General features: G+C 43.9%; 1 protein-coding gene across 1 annotated transcript; it reads left to right on the top strand.

Moving 5' to 3' along the window:
• The first annotated feature begins 1,948 nt into the window (after window positions 1–1,948).
• LOC134933948 (uncharacterized) lies at window positions 1,949–18,614 on the top strand. Its single transcript, XM_063929485.1, has 7 exons — window positions 1,949–2,147; window positions 2,460–2,645; window positions 2,955–3,083; window positions 5,417–5,533; window positions 17,150–17,212; window positions 17,289–17,405; window positions 17,568–18,614. Exons 1-7 carry the CDS (start codon window positions 1,949–1,951, stop codon window positions 18,068–18,070), a joined length of 1,314 nt encoding a protein of 437 aa, XP_063785555.1. The 3' UTR covers window positions 18,071–18,614.
• The last annotated feature ends 579 nt before the right edge of the window (window positions 18,615–19,193 follow it).

Genomic DNA, 19,193 nt, shown 5'->3' with positions numbered 1-19,193 from the left:
AAGTGACAAAAATGGGAGAGTATGTGGTTGTATGGCTTGTGGTTCCCCAGCTGTATAGGAGTACCATAATGAACCTATCTTATGGTCACATCACAGCAGGACACTTAGGGGCAGCAGTACTTTTGGCCCTGGGTATATATAGATGTGTCTGAATATTGTTCTTCCTGCCCAAAATGCCAGCATTATGCACCCAGACCCCATTTCAAAATATGCCTTTGTGCTCATGCCTGTTATAGAGTTCACATTTGACAGGATAGCCATGGATCTGGTTGGACCCTTGTTACAGTCTGCTCAGGGTCATCAGTATATTCTCATAACAGTGGATTATGCTAATCGATATCATGAGGTAATCCCATTGTGTAATATGTCAACCAAGACAATAGCTAGAGAGCTGTTGCATGTTTTTAGTAAGGTGGAAATACCAAAAGATATTTTGACAGACCCCTGTATGTCTAGAATTAAAAAGGAATTATGCAAATTGTTTAAAGTTACTAACCTTAGAACCTCAATTTATCATCCCCAAACTGATGGGTTGGTAGAGAGGTTCAACAAAACCTTAATTAAAAAGTTTGCTGAAAAGGTTGTTGATAAGGATGGAACAAACTGGGATTACTTATTGCATATTTGATGTTGGCTGTTAGAGAAGTATTTACAGGATTCTCTCCTTTTGATCTGGTGTGTGGGAGACATCCCATGAGGTTGCAAGATGTTGCTAAAGAGACATGGGAAGGGCAGCCCACAACCTACAAAAGTGTGAATGAACATGTATCCCAGATGTAGGACAGAATTGCAGTCATGGTGCCCATTGTCAGGGAACATATATGGAGCAGGCCCATCAAACTCAACAGAGGGTATATAATCGGAATCCCCATAGATGTACATTTGACCCTGGGGATAAAGTTCTTGGTTTGATACCAACAGTAGAAAGCAAGTTTTTGGCTAAATGGCAAAGTCCATTTGAGATCAGGGAGAAAGTGAATGAGGTTAATTTTAAAGTATACAGTACCAACCAGACAAAATGAAGGCTGAACTAATTTACCATGTTAACCTAATTAAACCCTGGAAGGATACATTATCCCTGTCAGCTGAACCTTGCCCACCAGTAACTTCAATCCCACTGTTCCTGAAGCAAAGGTGTCATAAACACTGTCAGCTACTCAAAAACATGAGGCTTAAGGCCCCCATACACAGGTCCGATTTTACCTGTTTTCATCAGAGTCAAACGGATCGGTCCGATAAGACGGATGAAAACAGGCCAAATTGGATGTGCTTGACATCTGATTGGATTCGTGTTCTTGTGCGCATCGGATCAGAGCCTGCAGCACATATGATCTATCGGAATCGAATGCATCAGTGACACATCGCAGGTGCTTTTTAGCACTTGTGATGTATCGCATCTGATCAGGACCGTAGGCGTGTTCCAGCAGGCTGCAGGCACACAACTAAAGTCTTCAGACCGGGAAAGCACTGGCCAGGAGAGGCACTCTCCCTGTTCTTCACCTCCGTGACCCCACCAATCCTCTCCCTGCCGGAAAGAGAGGCTGTGGTAGTGGCGAGAGGGAGGAAATTTCAAAACTCCTGTTCCAATGAATGGGCAGCCACTGATTGGCTGAGAGAGCTCTCTCAGCCAAACAACGGCTGAGCATTAATTGGACTAGGAGTTTTGAAATCTACCTCCTGCCGAAACAGGAGCCTGTTCCCCGCTGGTAGCTCCCTGGGAGTCATTTGCATGCGATAAATTGCATGCGATTTATTGCATGTAAAAAATGGCACATCAAGTGCCAAATCAAATGAAGCCCTCTCGGGGAGCTGCCGGGGAGCTTCAAAGGAAATTGGGTCAACTTGTCATTTGGACAAGTCAGACCTGTGTATAGGGGCCATTAGGGATTCCTCATTAGGAACAGGTATGTGCTCTCAGCGCTACCCAGCGAAACGACCATAATAAAGCATGACAGTCACAATTCCAGGGGTCAAGGTCAACATAAAGCCATATAAAATTTCTGAAGCACAGCAAAAGGCCGTGTCTAAAGAGATTAAGAATATTCTAGAGCTTGGTATCATTGAGGAGTCTACCAGTGAATGGACCAGCCCCAAAGTTCTAATTCTATACCAGATGGCAGCCTACACTTCTGCAATGATATTCATAAGTTAAACACAGTGTCCAAGTTTGATTCGTCCCCAATGTTCAATGTGGATGAGTTGACAGAAAGGTTAGGAACAGCCAGATATCTCACCACACTGGACCTGATAAAAGGATACTGGCAAATCCCATTATAACCACCAACAGGGTGAAAGAGAAAACAGCTTTCTCTGTTCTAGAAGGGCTGTTTAAGTATAGGATGTTGCCTTTTGGGTTGCATGGATCTCAGCAACCTTCCAACAGGCAATGGATAGAATTTTAAAGACTAACAGGTTTTATGCAACTGCCTATCTGAATAATGTGGTTATCCACATTCCAGACTGGGAGACTCACTTAGTGAGCATACAAGCAGCATGCTCACTAACAGCCAACCCAAAGAAATGCTGCTTAGCAATGAAAGAGGCTAAATACTTGGGGTTTACCATAGGTAGAGGTCTGAATAAGCCCCAACTAAACAAAATTGAGGCTTTCCAAAACTGGCCTCATCCAGTAATTAAAAAAACAGGTGAGTCTTTTTGGTATCACCTGGTATTAGCGATGGTTTATTCCTAAATTTCTTGCAGTTCCTTTATCAGACCATACCAAAGGTAAACAATCAAATATGGTGAAATGGAATTAAAAGGGCATTAAAAGTGTCTCTATGTATACAATCAGGTGATAACACCCAACTTTTCTAAAAATGTTGTGGTTCAGATTGATGCTTCAGATGTAAGGGTAGGTGCCGTGTTGTCCCAAAACCAAGATCGGGAGGAATAGCCCATTATTTATTTGAGTAGAAAACTTAATGAACATGAGAAGTGGTATGCTATTGTAGAAAAAGAGGCTTTGGCCATTAAGTGGGAATTTGACAACTTGAGGTATTACTTCTTGGGTAGACGGTTTAAACTAGTGACTGATCATGCTCTATTAAAATGGATGTTTGTAAGTAAAGGGCAGAATGCTTGTAAGACTTTATGTTTACAGTGGAACATCAACCCAGGGCACTACTAGCCAATGTGGATGCATTGTCTTACAACTTTTTTTAGGGGCTACAAGTGTTCCACTCCCTAGATTAAAACATTGGGGATGTGTGACAAGATCACCTATAAAGACTTAAAAATCTCAATTTGTATAGTTTGGAGCAGAGAAGGGAGTACGGGGACATGATAGAAACTTTTAAATATATCAAGGATTTTAACAAGGTCCAGGAGGGAAACATTCTTCAAATGAAGGGATGTATTAGAACCTGAGGACATGCAATGAAACTGGAGGGAGGGAGGTTTAGGGGAAAATTGAGAAAAAATGACTTTACTGAGATGATTGTGGAAGTCAAAAGAACTAATGAGCTCACCTAATGAGGACGTACACAAAGAGAAAAGGAGAGGACCAAGGACAGAACCTTGGGGGACAAGGTGGAGGTGGAGTCATGAGAGGAGACAGAGAATGAATGGTCAGAGAGGTAGGAAGACATCCAGGAAAGGGTGGTATTATGAAGACCAATGGAGTGAAGGATTTGCAGAAGGAAAGGGTGGTCCACAGTGTCAAAAGCAGCAGAGAGGCCAAGAAGATTAAGTATAGAGTTGTGACCCTTAGATTTAGCAGCATGGAGGTCATAGCAGACTTTTATGAAGGCAGTTTCAGTGTAGTGAAGAGGGCGGAAGCCAGACTGGAATGGGTCAAGCATTGAGTGTGAGGAAAGAAAGGAAGTAAGGCGGTTGTATACAATATGCTCAAGGAGTTTGGAGGCAAAAGGGAGGAGACAGATAGGTCAGTAGTTGGAGAGAGTGTTTGGATCAAGGGTAGGTTTTTTAGGAATAGGAGAGACGAGTGCATGCTTGAAGGCATAGGGGACAGTGCCTGATGAGAGGGAGAGATTGAGAAGGTGGGAAATATGAGAACAGGCAGAAGTATAGAGCTAGTGGAGGATGTGGGAGGGGATAGGGTAAAGTGGGGAGGTGGTAATGGGGAAGAAATGGATGAGGGCCATGATTTCCACTCCAGATATATAGGAGAAAGATGTCAGAGTTGGTGAGAGGGATGGGGAGGGGTGGAAAGGGAAGGTAAGCGGCTGGTTGCTGATGGTCTGATGTGATGTGATGTCCTGACATATGGAGTCAATTCTGGATGTAAAGTAAGTGGCAAAGTCAAGAGCAGAGAGCAAGGAGGGGAGACATAGTGGAAGTGGGCAGAGGAGTGGGTTAAGAGTGGCAAAGAGGTGCCAGGGGTTGGAAGACTGGGAGGAGATGAGATTCTTAAAGTATGATTGTCTAGCAAGGGAAAGGGCAGCACTGAAGGATGAGAAAAAAAGTGTGAAATGGAGGAAGTCTGCTTTAGAGTGTGATTTCCTCCAGTGTCACTCAGCACTATGTGAGCATTTTTGCAGATATCTGATGCATTTGGTGTGCCAGGGTTGAGGTGTTAATTTGCAAGGGTTAATAGTGGTTGGTGGAGCGACAGAGTCAAGGGTAGAAGTAAGGTATGCATTGTATAGGGAAGTGGCTTGTTCAGGGCATGAGAGAGAGAGAATAGGAGAGAGAATTGAGTCAAACAGGGAGGATAGGAATGTGATGTCAATAGCCTCAATGTTTCGCTTAGTGATGGTAGCCTTAGGAGGTAGAGATGGGGAAGCAGAGAGAATTAGGTTAAATGAGAGCAGGTGGTGGACAGAGAGGGGACATGGGGAGTTTGAGAAATCAGAAATATCACAACGGTGAGTGAAGACCAGATCCAGTGAGCTCCCTTTCACATGAAAGGATGAGCAGGTCCACTGAGAGAGACCAAGTAAAGAAGTGAAGTTAAGAAGTTTAGAGGCATGGGATTTTGTGGGGATATCGATAAAGATGTTGAAATCGCCTAGGATAATGGTGGGAATGTCAAAAGAGAGGAAGTGAGGAAGCCAGGAAGCAATGTTGTCAAGGTATTTGGAGCAATGCCAGGGGGATGGTAAATGACAGCTACTCTAAGATGGACTGGTTGGAAGAGGCTTATAGCATGGACATCAAATGTAGAGAATGTAAGGGACGGTTCTCAGGGTATGAGTTGGTAGGAGTAACTACAAGGTAAAAGTAACCCAATACCACCCCCATGGTAGTGTGTGTGAATGTGAGGCCCCCAACAGAGAGAGCAGCAGAAGAAGTAGTGTCAGAGGGAGTAATACAGGTTTCAGTAATGGCTAGTAGGTGCAGGGAGTTTGAAATTAAAAGGTCATGAGTGGCTACCAGTTTGTCAGTTTATTTTGCTGGTTTGTATTATCTGAGAACTAAACCTGTAAAACATCTTTTTTTTCTGTTTTTTTAGCTGTAATGACTTCACATTATGGTTACAGTGTCTCCTGGTTCTTACGTCTCTGTATGGCTGGAGTGTTCATCATTGCTGTTCTGTCAGTGGGCGTATGCTTCTGTCACACCAAACAGGGTCAGTATTTTCTGTACACCGTGCTGGGGCAAATGCATGATTTGTATGGGAGGGATTTCTCTCTCTCTCTCTCTCTCTCTATATATATATATATATATATATATATATAGCAGGTGGCACAAAAAGTTTATTATGACATTGAACCGCTGGACAGGAGGATCTGAGCAACCAGCAAAGATGGTGAAGCAGCCTCAGCATGCAGTACGAGGTAATTGTGGGCTTTGGAGACATGAGTCAGATGAAGTAGCATGGAGGGGTGGATATAAGACATGGGGCCGGGAAACACAAGAGGATGTGCTGAGCAAACAGAAGATGATGAGGCTGAAAAATACAGGGGAGGGGGGGGGGGGCACTGGGAATTTTAAGAGAGGAGGCCTATGTGCAGCCTCCTCCATCCGAGCCCCCTCTTCTCTGTTAGACAGTTGTAGAGAGTCTGAGCATTAGAGTGCTCTGACCCCAATACGCATCAGCAGATCTGGAAAAAGGGTGCCGCAACGATTTTCCAAGTGATTTCTGCAGCGCTTCTGCCATCGGGGTGGGATTCCGGATGGGTAATTATTTAAAAAATGGGTGCAGCATGTGCAGTGTAGACACCTCACAGTGGAGGTTTTGAGTGCAGGCTAGCAGGGTGGTCACCGGGACACTGTGGCCTGAGGGCGTGGCCGCAGTCACCCCACCAGCATAAAGTATTGTGTGCACCTGTCTGCTGCCCACACCAGGCTGGATACCTCTTGCTGCCTCCCCCCACCGCGCCTCCAGCTGGCCACGCCCATCGTGCTACTCACGTGGAGCTGGGTGGAGGAAATGAGGTAGGAGAGCCGGGAGCTTCTAGTACTGCCAGTGCCAGATAGTGAGTGAGGGGGACAGAGATAGCAGCACACAAACACACTCTCTCTATCTATAGAGGGGTATTACCTGGTGCAATAGGTATAAGGGGCTGCCTGGTGCAGTGTGTATAAGCGGCTACCTCATGTAATGTATATAAGAGGCGCTAGCTGGTGCAATGTGTATTGGGGGCTACCTGGTGCAATGTGTATAAGATCGATTTATATGCAAATAGTATACACCCCTGATTCTTAGGCATGCTACAAATCTTAGACATGTTAGCATTCCAGACACAACCCTCCGGTCACAAAACTTACCAGCCAATCATTCTGAACCAATAAAACCCATATACATTACTCCACGTCTAGAGCCCTGGATTACTACATAAACACCCACACATAAGAACCCTGAAACAACATTAGATTATGGCTAACACAGCAACATCTTAATTCTGCTAGAATTAATTTGCATTATTAACTGTTTAACCTCACGTAGCACTCAAGGGTTGATAGGAAAAAAATTCTGTGCACAAAATGAATTGCTTAATTCCTGATGTCAAACAGTACAGACGTGCAAAGTTTAAAGTAGAAAACACAAAGCAAAGAACATGCAGCTATACTCTTTTCAAATTAACAGCAACTTAAACAGGAACTGTAACCATGGCAACAACAACCCAGCAATGACCAATGGGAAACCTACATATGGCAACAGCAACCCAGCAAAGATTGACAACCTAACTAACCAATGGGAAACCTACACATGGCAAAAGCAACCCAGCTAGGGATTGCCATCGACCATTGATGATTCAAAATCATCAATGGTCTATGACTTATGTTGAATAGTTTTACCATCGATGGGGGAGAACCAGGTGGTTTCCCACCATCTTTGGTTTAGTGCTACCAATTTTTTTATTTTTTTCCCTCATAATGTCAAGGCATGAAGCAAAGACCCACCTCCTGACACCCACAAAGCAACGCCCCCAGGCTCTGATTGGTCCGCAATACAGTTAACAGTATTGCAAGGGTGACTATCGATGGGTAAAACCATTAATGTTTCCTTTACAGATGGTTTTACACCATTGAGGTTATCCATCAATGGTACCATTGATTGTGATCATCGCTGGATAACCTACTGATGACCATCCCTAAACCCAGAAAAGATTGACAACCTAACTGACCAATGGGAAACCTAAACATGGCAACAGCAACCTAGCAAAGATTGACAACCTAACTGACCAATGGGAAACCTACACATGGAAACAGCAAAAGATTGATAACCTGTCCACATACAACTTTCCTTTTTCCTGCCGTGTATGGCACGGCTTGGAATGCTATAGACTATGAGATTTAGCCATGCTTTGTGATTTTCCTTAATTTGCTTCTTTAATATGCTACTTTATACATATTCTATTATGACAAAAAAAAATTCACTCGCTACTTAGCCGTGCTATGCATGGTGTGCCAATAAGGCAAAAAAGAAAAGGTGTATGTGGACACATCTGTAACTGACCAATGGGAAACCTACAGTCCTGACCAACCAAGAACAAGCACTGGGACCATAATGGCCTCTTAACCCCCGTTATCCCAGAACGCAAGCACAAACTACTCCTTGAGGAAGGCATGCTATGGGGTCTATTCAATTATTGTCGGAATTCCCGACAAGTCGGAAAAATGGCACTTTCCAACTTTTTTAGGTCAAATCTGGTTTTTGACCTATTCAACTCCAGTGACGGTTTTCCAACTAGTTGGAAATTCTGACTTGTCAGAAAACACATGGATGGGTGGATTAGCCACAGATGCACGTTTTTTGTTGAATTTGTGGGTGTTTCCGACAGGTTTTTGTACTGTTTTGAAGTACAAGAAGGTGAGTCAGCAGGTGAGTCCAGCAGACGGTAACTCAGTAACTGACGGCAGAAGTAGCGTGATCTCACAATAGTGTGAGTTTCCGGTAGTCAGTGCTGAGACCTGTAGTGCCCCAGGCAACCAGCCATGTGAGAAGAGATGCTCACTAGTGAAGCCCGGATGCTTTTGGACGGAGGATAACTAATCACGGCTAACACCATTAATATCCAGGAAATGCACATGCTGTACATTGAAAGGGTAAGTTCTGTGGAGAGTGGAGGGTACGGGATACCAGCCCTCCCACACGGAACCCATACCACCCACCCTCAAAACCATTATTAATCCACAGAAGATGACTAACACCAGCATACCTGCAAACAAGATCCTCTCCAGGAGGGACACAATGCTCTGCTCCTGTTCTTCCCTCTTACTGTATGATTACCATCACCTGTGCTGTACCCTAATACTGACCCAGTGCTTATACCTATGTCATACCTCCCAACATGACCCTCTCCAGGAGGACACGATGCTCTGCTCCTGCTCTTCCCTCTGAATGTATGATTACCATCACCTGTGCTGTACCCTAATACTGACCCAGTGCTCATACCTATGTCATACCTCCCAACATGACCCTCTACAGGAGGACACAATGCTATGCTCCTGCACTTCCCTCTTACTGTATGATTACCATCACCTGTGCTGTACCCTAATACTGACCCAGTGCTCATACCTATGTCATACCTCCCAACATGACCTCTCCAGGAGGACACAATACTCTGCACCAGCACTTCCCTCTTACTGTATGATTATCATCACCTGTGCTGTACCCTAATACTGACCCAGTGCTCATACCTATGTCATACCTCCCAACATGACCTCTCCAGGAGGACACAATACTCTGCACCAGCACTTCCCTCTTACTGTATGATTATCATCACCTGTGCTGTACTCTAATACTGACCCAGTGCTCATACCTATGTCATACCTCCCAACATGACCCTCTCCATGAGGACACAATGCTCTGCACCAGCACTTACCTCTTACTGTATGATTATCATCACCTGTGCTGTACTCTAATACTGACTCAGTGCTCATACCTATGTCATATCTCCCAACATGACCCTCTCCAGGAGGACACAATGCTCTGCTCCTGCTCTTCCCTCTTACTGTATGATTACCATCACCTGTGCTGTACCCTAATACTGACCCAGTGCTCATACCTATGTCATATCTCCCAACATGACCCTCTCCAGGAGGACACAATGCTCTGCTCCTGCTCTTCCCTCTTACTGTATGATTACCATCACCTGTGATGTACCCTAATACTGACCCAGTGCTCATGCCTATGTCATACCTACCAACATTACCTCTCCAGGAGGACACAATGTTCTGCTCCTGCTCTTCTCTCTTACTGTATGATTACCATCACCTGTGCTGTACCCTAACACTGACCCAGTGCTCATACCTATGTCATATCTCCCAACATGACCCTCTCCAGGAGGACACAATGCTCTGCTCCAGCTCTTCCCTCTTACTGTATGATTACCATCACCTGTGCTGTACCCCAATACTGACCCAGTGCTCATACCTATGTCATACCTCCCAACATGACCCTCTGCAGGAGGAACACAATGCTCTGCTCCTGCTCTTCCCTCTTACTGTATGATTACCATCACCTGTGCTGTACCCTAATACTTTCCCAGTGCTCATACCTATGTCATACCTCCCAACATGACATCTCCAGGAGGACACAATGCTCTGCTCCTGCTCTTCCCTCTTACTGTATGATTACCATCACCTGTGCTGTACCCTAATACTGACCCAGTGCTCATACCTATGTCATACCTCCCAACATGACCTCTCCAGGAGGGACACAATGCTCTGCTCCTGCTCTTCCCTCTTACTGTATGATTACCATCACCTGTGCTGTACCCTAATACTGACCCAGTGCTCATACCTATGTCATACCTCCCAACATGACCTCTCCAGGAGGACACAATGCTCTGCTCCTGCACTTCCCTCTTACTGTATGATTACCATCACCTGTGCTGTACCCCAATACTGACACAGTGCTCATACCTATGTCATACCTCCCAACATGACCCTCACCCTCTAGGGTTTTTGGAGCCCAGGGCAAGAATAATAATGGTGCCCCCCCCCCCCACCCTAAAAAAAAACCTACAAAGGAAAGTATGTGTACACGCCACCGGTGCGCACTGAAAAAAATGGCCATGGCCACACATCAGAAGGGGGGGGGGGGGGGGGTGGACAATGAAAATCGGATGTGCCAACATTACATGCCAGCTATTCCATGTCATACTAGGACATTCTTTTCAATTACACATGCACCTTACCATCATCATTTCCTGCACAAATAGGTGTCACTCTATATAAAGATTTCTGGGTGTGTACGTATAGATGTAGTTGCAGTGGTTGAAGTGGAATTTTTGAAGTGGGGGTATGGAAAAGTGAAGGGTGCAATTATAGCACTCATAATGAGCTGAAATTCACATTATAGCACACAGACTGAACCACAATTCACATTATAGCACACAGAGGGGTGTATTTATTAAGATTCATAATTGTCGGGATTTGTAGGGAGATTAAACACGAATGCCCAGAAAACAGGGTTAACACGGCCCCATTTTTTTTAAATTCTCCCATCGACACCCTTAAACTCCAGCACCATGTCAATCATACTGTGAATTTTGGAGTACTGCAACCAATGTCGCAGAAACAGATCTGCACGTGCGCAGTGCGGCTCCTGCATTACATTAATCTCTGAATCAGACCCTCTTCATATACACGCACAAACTGGCCTGTGGGGGGGGGATGTCGAAGGTTATAAGTGTCAAATGGGCTATAACAACGCCATTGAACAATGGAGGTCATTCATTTTCGCATAGCAGCAATCGGGTCTGAACTGCACATGTGCCGGCACAGCAATGCACAGGCGTGAGGCCCCGCCAGCAACGGGGAGCATCGGACTGCAACGGGATGGAAGAAGAAAGCGATCGCACCGGCGATAGTAAGAAGTTTGACAGGACTATGCCGTCTGTGGGTGTCACCTGACCGTTTCCAGGGAGTGTCCTGAAACATGAAGGCGTGTCCAGTTGTTGGATGGGAGGGTTCCTGACGTCAGCTCCGGGCCAGAGGATCGCACTGGAAGAGTAAGTCCTGAGCTGTGCTAAGACTGCGCAAACCTTTGTTTGTGCAGCTCTCTGCACATGAGATTGCACCTCTGCACAGCGACTACCCCCTCCCCCTGTATCCGGCGACTACCTGATCGCAAGGATGCAAAAAACGCACCTTAGCAATCAGATCTGAATTAGGTCCAATGGTATGTACTGTATGAAAGCAGATAACATAGAGAAAATCCTTTTTATTCATAGTATCTGCTACCATCTAACGATTTTGCCATCACCAAACTATTGCATGGTGATGGAAATCATGCAGATGTTACTAAAAATCAATAAGCATATTTCTGTGGCTTATCATTTTCACATATCAGCAAGCTTACCTGCCAGTATGTGTACTGTGCAGCGGCGGCCAAGCCGGTAAGTCGTCATGCACTTTAATAATGGGCCATTACTTATGGGCCAGTGCTCTGGACTTGCCACCCAGGCTAAAAGTTGATGGCCAGCCCCTGAGTACAGGCCTGGTCCACCTGTGATCTTTTAGCCGTTGTGAAACGTCATTTTCCAGCCAGAGCCATAACTAGACATTTGGTGACCTGTGCCAGAAACAGTGCGCTCCTAAGGCACGTGCCAAAAATATAGGGGCGTAGCTTTATGGGGAAGGGGTGTGACCACAGTATAGTACCAATTCACATTACACTGCACAGTAGTGTCCATTATTCACATTAAACCACATAGCAGAGCCCTTTATACACATAATGCCAGGTAGAGCCCATTGTATGCATTATGCCATAGTAGAGCCCCTTATACACATTGTATCAGAGTAGAGCCCCTTATACACATTATGTCAGGTAGAGTTCCTTATACACATTATGCCAAGTAGAGCGCCTTATACACATTATGCCAGGTAGAGAACCCTTATACACATTATGCCAAGTAGAGCCCCTTATACACATTATGCCAGGTAGAGAACCCTTATACACATTATGCCAGGTAGAGCCCCTTATACGCAAAGGGTGTGTGTGTCACATTTAGAGCTTTGTAGACAGCAGTGCTTCAATGCAAGATTACCTGCTCCAGGACCCACCACTCAACCTTGCACTGTAGCTCCAGGACTAACCACTCAACCCCACACTGCATGTCCGTGAACCGACACTTCAACTTCTTTTACTTAGGACCACACGTGGATGACATATGATCTGCACAGAACTGCCTGCTGTAATATACACAGCAGGCAGTGCTGTAACTATCACTGGCAATGCACACTTGGCTGGTCAATTGGGGTAGGTATAGATGGCGCTCCCATACAAGTACTGAAGATTGTGCAAGGCACCATCTGCCCTACCCTAGTTATGGCCCTAAATATTGTTGGTGGCAATGCTGGTACTTGTAGTTGTTATGAGTCACTACTGCGGCTCATTCCTATATATATATTCTGAATGTCTCCTAGTAAATAGGATGCTGGCTACAACATGCAGCAGAACACCTGTTTGGAATGCCTTGCTACTTGACTCCAGCCTGATGACTCCTGTGATTGGGCTCTTTCCCTTTCAGTGGGGATTCTGGCCAGTTCCTCTTGCCAGTGATATTCCCTAGTTCCTTCACCTAGCGGGCTTATCACATTGTCACTGTACCCTTTACAGTTCCCAGATTGCTTGTCTGTTCCTCCACCCTGGTACCCTGCCATTGAGTTCCTGCATCCATGTATCCTGCCCCAGTCCTCAGTGTGCTGTCCCTGACAGTCTTACACCTATGCCCTGTTGGTTTCTGCCCTGTACCTGCTATCCAGGGTCCATTCCTGCTCTGTGTCCTTGTCTAGCCATGACCCTCAAGTTACTCTCGTGTCTGGTCCTGATCCATGTCCAGGCTTGTATCAAGTCTCTTTGAATATATCCTTCAAGCTCTGGTTCTTTGTACATCCAGCCTGTGTGTCCGTGGTTACCCATTGCAGCAAAGTCCATTCACTCCAGTCTTGCAAGTAGTTGCAAGTCTGCAGAATTTTCACTACACCTGAACCTGTACCAAAGTCACAGCTTAGCCTCTATGTGTTATTACTAGAGACGTACGCCTGGCCATTTTTGGGGTTTTGGTTTTGATTTTTTTCTTCTTCGTGTTTTGTTTTTGTTTTGCCAAAACCATCCTTGTGTGTTTTGGTTTTATATTTTTTTAAATAATAAAAACAGCTATAGTCACATAATTTTATAGTGTTTTTGTTCCTACAGTATTATTAACCTCAATAACCTTCATTTCCCCTCATTTCCAGTCTATTTTGAACACCTCACAGATCATAATATTGTTTTTATCCAGTTTGGGCCAAAAGATAGCTGGATGACTAAGCTAAGTGACAAAAGTGGGCAGCAAAAAACACCTGCCACGTCTAGGAGTGGCACTGCAGTGGCAGACAGGATGGCAGTTTTAGAAACTATGCCAAAAACTTGCTCCAAAGAGTACATAACGCATTAAAATAAGTTGCAATATGGAATTGTCCTGGGGCCCTTCCATCCACCCTTATGTTGTATATATTAACAGGACATTCACAGTTTAACAAACCAATAATTTCAGTGACAGGGATAGTCACTTGTGGCTGAAATGATTGGTTTGTTTGGGCCCCCACAAAATTTTTTAGAAGAACTTCGTCCATTAAGTAATTACTCTGAGGTTGTTGATGATGAGGTGTTATTTACATTATAATCTTATACAATAAATTTCATGTGGCGTAACATGGAGAAGGTGCCTAGATGACTAACGTTCCTTCCTCTACTAAATTTGGCCTCACAAATGGAGCAGATGCTTTCATAAACATTGTCAGGATTGGGGTAAAAATAATCCCATACGCAAGAGGTGGCTTTTTGGTCTTATGCCCAGGCATCGCAATTACTTTTTATTATCACGGTCAACAACTGCAGACACCAGTGGCTAACTTGCACAAACAACATCCTCAGTGTCAGATAGTACACACATATCGCCCTCATCCTGTCCCACTTCCACACATTAATCCTCAATTTGTATTATGTCCTCCTCATCACATTCATCACCCTCCTCATCACATTCATCACCATCTTTACTTGTACTGCTCCCCACATGTTCAGATGTTTCAGAAATGGAACTAGGTGAAAGATGCTTCTCTATGAGGACAGTGTGAGAAATGTCATCTGACGTGGACACCCCTAAACGTTCCTCAAGAATCTCTGATGGTTCTGATTCTGAATGCACAGTTTGTCTTACTGCCTCTGCAGCTAACTTTCCTTTAGATTTTTTTTTCTTTACCACTCTAAAATTAAATGATTTTACATAACCTAACTTAAGCCCTCTATGCCTCTGGGCATCTGCCTTAGCAGATGACGTTGACACTCTTGCATTACCAATGTCATGACTAGTGGCAGCAGCTTCAGCACTAGTAGTAGCCTCCATTTCTTTCAACACAAAGTGTGGTTGACCTTCACCGACAGCGTCGCACAAACGAGTCAGAAATGTATATAATAATTACACACTGTGGTTGACTTCACTGACAGTGTCGTACAAATGAGTCAGAAATGTATATAATAAATAATGACACACTGCGGTTGACTTCCCCGAGAGCGTCGCACAATTGAGTCAGAAATGTATATAATAATTACACACTGCAGTTGACTTTTCCGACAGCGTCGCACAAATGAGTCATAAATGTATATAATAAGTAATTACACACTGTGGTTGACTTGACTGACAGCGACGTACTGTAAAAATTAGTAAGAAATGTATATAATAAATAATTACACACTGCGGTTGACTTCCCCGACAGCATCACACAATACGTGTATGAGTAGGAAATAATATACTTTGGTCTGACAGGCAGTATCACAGTACTTGTGAAAATAAAATAAAAATTGTATAGTACACTGGGGTACAGCACAAACAAAAAACATATATATATTTATAATTGTAAGCTTTTTGTTTTTAGCTTTTATTATTTGAATTTTACACTAGGGCACAGCCCCTGAATGGGTAGACAGATCACCCCTTTCAGATACAGCAGACAGACAGAGCACCCTTTTTTCAGATACAGCTGACAGAAAGAGAGCACCCTTTTCCGATACAGCAACAGAGAGAGTTCCCTTTCATATACAGCAGATATAGAGAGCACCCCTTTCAGATATAGCTGACAGAGAGAGCACCCCTTTCAGATACAGCAGACAGAGAGCACCCCTTTTTCAGATACAGCACACAGGGCACCCCACCTGCCGCACACCACACCACCCAGTACTGAGACGGCAGCCTCCGTCCAGTACACTCTCCAACACCGGAGTGAAAATGTCGATGATGCATAATCGAGGCGGGCAGGAAAACCTGAGCCGGGCTCGGATGCCTACTCGGATCGCAAAGTTCATCTATAGTTATTACAGGCCTAGTCACTATTCATCCAGCAAGTCTCCCTGCAACTAGGTTCGTGCTGACAGCACTCTGCTTTCAATCACAGTACACACCCAGCACCTGTTTGCTTTCCAGCAGTTAACCATCGGCTGGCTTTGTTCACCTGCAACAAACACTTTGTTACTTCAGTTACCATTGTTCAGTTACCAGTGCATATTCAGTCCTGCAGTCTTCAGTCACCATATCTTGTCACACCTGTCAGCAGTTACCATTCCAGTATCCCGTCTGCCTGCAAGTAACTCTTGCCTTGCCAGCTGCTACAACACCTACTGCTAGAGGTTTAAAACCAGACGGCATCTCAAGTGCCAGCGAGCGCATACAGCTCTATGGGAACAGGAGCTGCTGTTATTGGCAGAAGACCCTTCCACCAGCTCTAGGGGTCTCACACACATAGGAGGTGATTCCGAGTTGTTCGCTCGCTAGCTGCTTTTAGCAGCATTGCACACGCTAAGCCGCCGCCCTCTGGGAGTGTATCTTAGCATAGCAGAATTGCGAACAAAAGATTAACAGAATTGCGAATAGAATTTTCTTAGCAGTTTCTGAGTAACTCGAGACGTACTCACAAATAGCGATCAGTTCAGTCAGTTTCGTTCCAGGTTTGACGTCACACACATGCCCAGCGTTCGGCCAACCACTCCCCCGTTTCTCCAGACACTCCCGCGTTTTTTGCCCTGGCATGCCTGTGTTTTTCCGCACACTCCCAGAAAACGGCCAGTTTCCGCCCAGAAACACCCACTTACTGTCAATAACACTACGATCACTTCAACGATGAAAAATCTTTGTTCGGGCGTGAGTACATCTACTAAGTTTTGTGTTAAAATACTAACTGCATGCGTACTGCAAGCCATACGCATGTGCATTTTTGCCTTAATCGCTCCGTTGTGAAAAGCGGCAACGAGCAAACAACTCGGAATGACCCCCATAGTGTCGGAGTTCCCTAACAGTAGTTTCACATCATCTGCAAAACCAGAGGATGTGTAGGCCTGGCATACTTATTACAATCATGCATTGCATTCAAATCTCAGCTATATAATTGCTATCAAAAGTTTTTTATTACAATAATATAAATATCTGAAACATTGTATTTTGTACAGTAATTAATTAAAATCAAACATTACAAATTTACTTTTGTTGTAATGTGGAAATAAACATTCAATACAACAGCATTCATGATTTTGTGGTCCAATAGCGTGACTTGATGTATAGGCAAAATTTGTTGGCCGTAAATATTTTTAATAAAAATTTGTGGTTCATTTGCATTCTTAAGAAAGCCTCATCCACGATGTATGTTTTTGGCCTAATTACAAGTGTTAACAAAAGTATAGCAACAGAAACTGTGAAGTTTAAAAAAAAACATGAGAATATACACTTTTAAATGACATGAGAATTTATTACAATTGCAGTACAGAAGTCTGCCCAGTGGTCTGCGTCCACACAGCGCCATGTTGAGGATGAAGAATTAGCTGGTAATTTACATGACAATGTCTGGTTGTTTACCAACAAAAAAATACAGCTAACAAATTGTACAAATCTTCCTTTTAGGTCTTTCATCAGATTCATCTCAAGCACAACCCTGTCAGTCACTGGTGTCATCTAGGCCACCAAGCACCATCTTGCTGCTCCCTCAACACATGACTCCACATTCTTCTCAGCTTCTTGGTGAGTCTGATTTCTACACCAAACCACAACATCACACACCCTTCCACATAGTACAACTGTAGTGTTTGAAAAACAAGCAGAATAAAGTGTTGTAACTTTAAATAAAAACACTTACAGTATTATTTAAAAATATACTTACACACATCTCTTCTTTACTTTCAGAGGAGCACACCCAACAGGAGGGTGCACCTGAAACGGAGCAAACAGACACATTGAGTTTGACAGATATCCCTCCTACATCACCCCCGTCATCACGGATGCTGACTTCACCAGCTGCACAGATGAGCCTAACATCATCACCACCACCCAATCCAGTGCAGTGTTTTTGGTCTACCTGGGCAACCCAACAAAACCACCACTTGGACTGCCTAAAAACACAAGTGCAGCAAATAGCAACCCAGGCTAAAAACACCAAATGGCTAAACACAAATGTCACTCATTTAACCACAGAGATCACCAGAGTCGCTAATACCCTGGAACAAATGAGGAGTGACAATAACCGCTTCCACGATTCCTTTCTCCGACACATGGAGGACAACAAAAAATGCCACCAAACTTACTTACACCTGCTGGAATCCAACCTCTCATACCAACAGACTGTGATACGGTTAATGGAATCACAGACTATTCCTACAAGGGACTTAAATAGTTCCATTAGTAATTAAGGTACACAACTGGTGGGACACCTCCAAGAGTCAGGCCCGAGCACTTTAGGTGGTTCCACCCTACAAAACACACCTATGGCAACCCCATAAATGGGTTCATTGTGCATATGTGAAACAACTGCTTCACAAACCAGAGGGTGGTCCACCTCCAGGGGTTGGCAGGGTAGACAATAGTGTACCATAAACATAAGCTGGCATTGGGTCCATATAATTAGAAATCCATTTCTGACAGAACTTAAATTTGCCCATTGACCAGTTACACACACAACTGTTTATAATTTTACCTGACCCAAATTCATGCATCTCAGTGTAAATCCAAACCATCTACCCCTGTGGTGAGTTCGTAAATGTGTGCGCTGTGCTGACATGATGGGCGTGGCCCACATCACAGAATCACCACACCTAGGGGTCATCTGTAAGTGGAGAAATAAAAAGAAAATATAATTAAAGCTTACTTTATGTTTCTGCTGTGTCTTGTTAGGGTACTAACAAAAAACGGATCTAGAAAGCGCTGACACAGTATATTTAAAAAAGTATGTTTTATTTTTATTTATACATTTAAACATAAAACATCTGATTATGAACCATATTTACTGGCTTTAATAAAATATATATAAAAGACAATTTGTGGTTTCTAGCTATTTTCTGTCTCAATGTACTTTGTATCTATACCAAAACAGTAAAAAAGAATTTCTATACCAGCTTGCAACAAAGATGCAGATGTTAGTAAGTTAATAAGCTGTTGCAATATAGTTTTTTGTATCCAGTATATTTAGGATGCCTTGGAAATCTGTATACAAAAGATGTTAAAACATCACCATCAATCTGATTTTTTGAATTGGCAAGCAAAGCAAATAGTAAGCATGCAGAATTTGAGACAGTTCTCTGCGAGGTTAAATAAAGCAATAGCTATTAGACATGGCCATGCTATTTAGATGTCAGAATATAATAGTTACCACGTCCTCCCTCTAGGTTACAAGCAGCGCTTATTGACTCCCGGCTATGGTGCTCCAAACCCTTGATACGAGCCTTATCCAGAGATGCATGAAAAAGTCCCAGTGATCAGAGGCAATTCAAATGGGTTCAGCCAGTTAAGGTACCACAGATAATTCAAACAGAGACG

This window comes from Pseudophryne corroboree, chromosome 6, assembly GCF_028390025.1.
Source record: "Pseudophryne corroboree isolate aPseCor3 chromosome 6, aPseCor3.hap2, whole genome shotgun sequence".
Classification (NCBI taxonomy): Eukaryota; Metazoa; Chordata; class Amphibia; order Anura; family Myobatrachidae; genus Pseudophryne; species Pseudophryne corroboree.
Note: the sequence above shows the minus strand (reverse complement) of the source record. Positions and strands in the feature narration are given on the sequence as shown.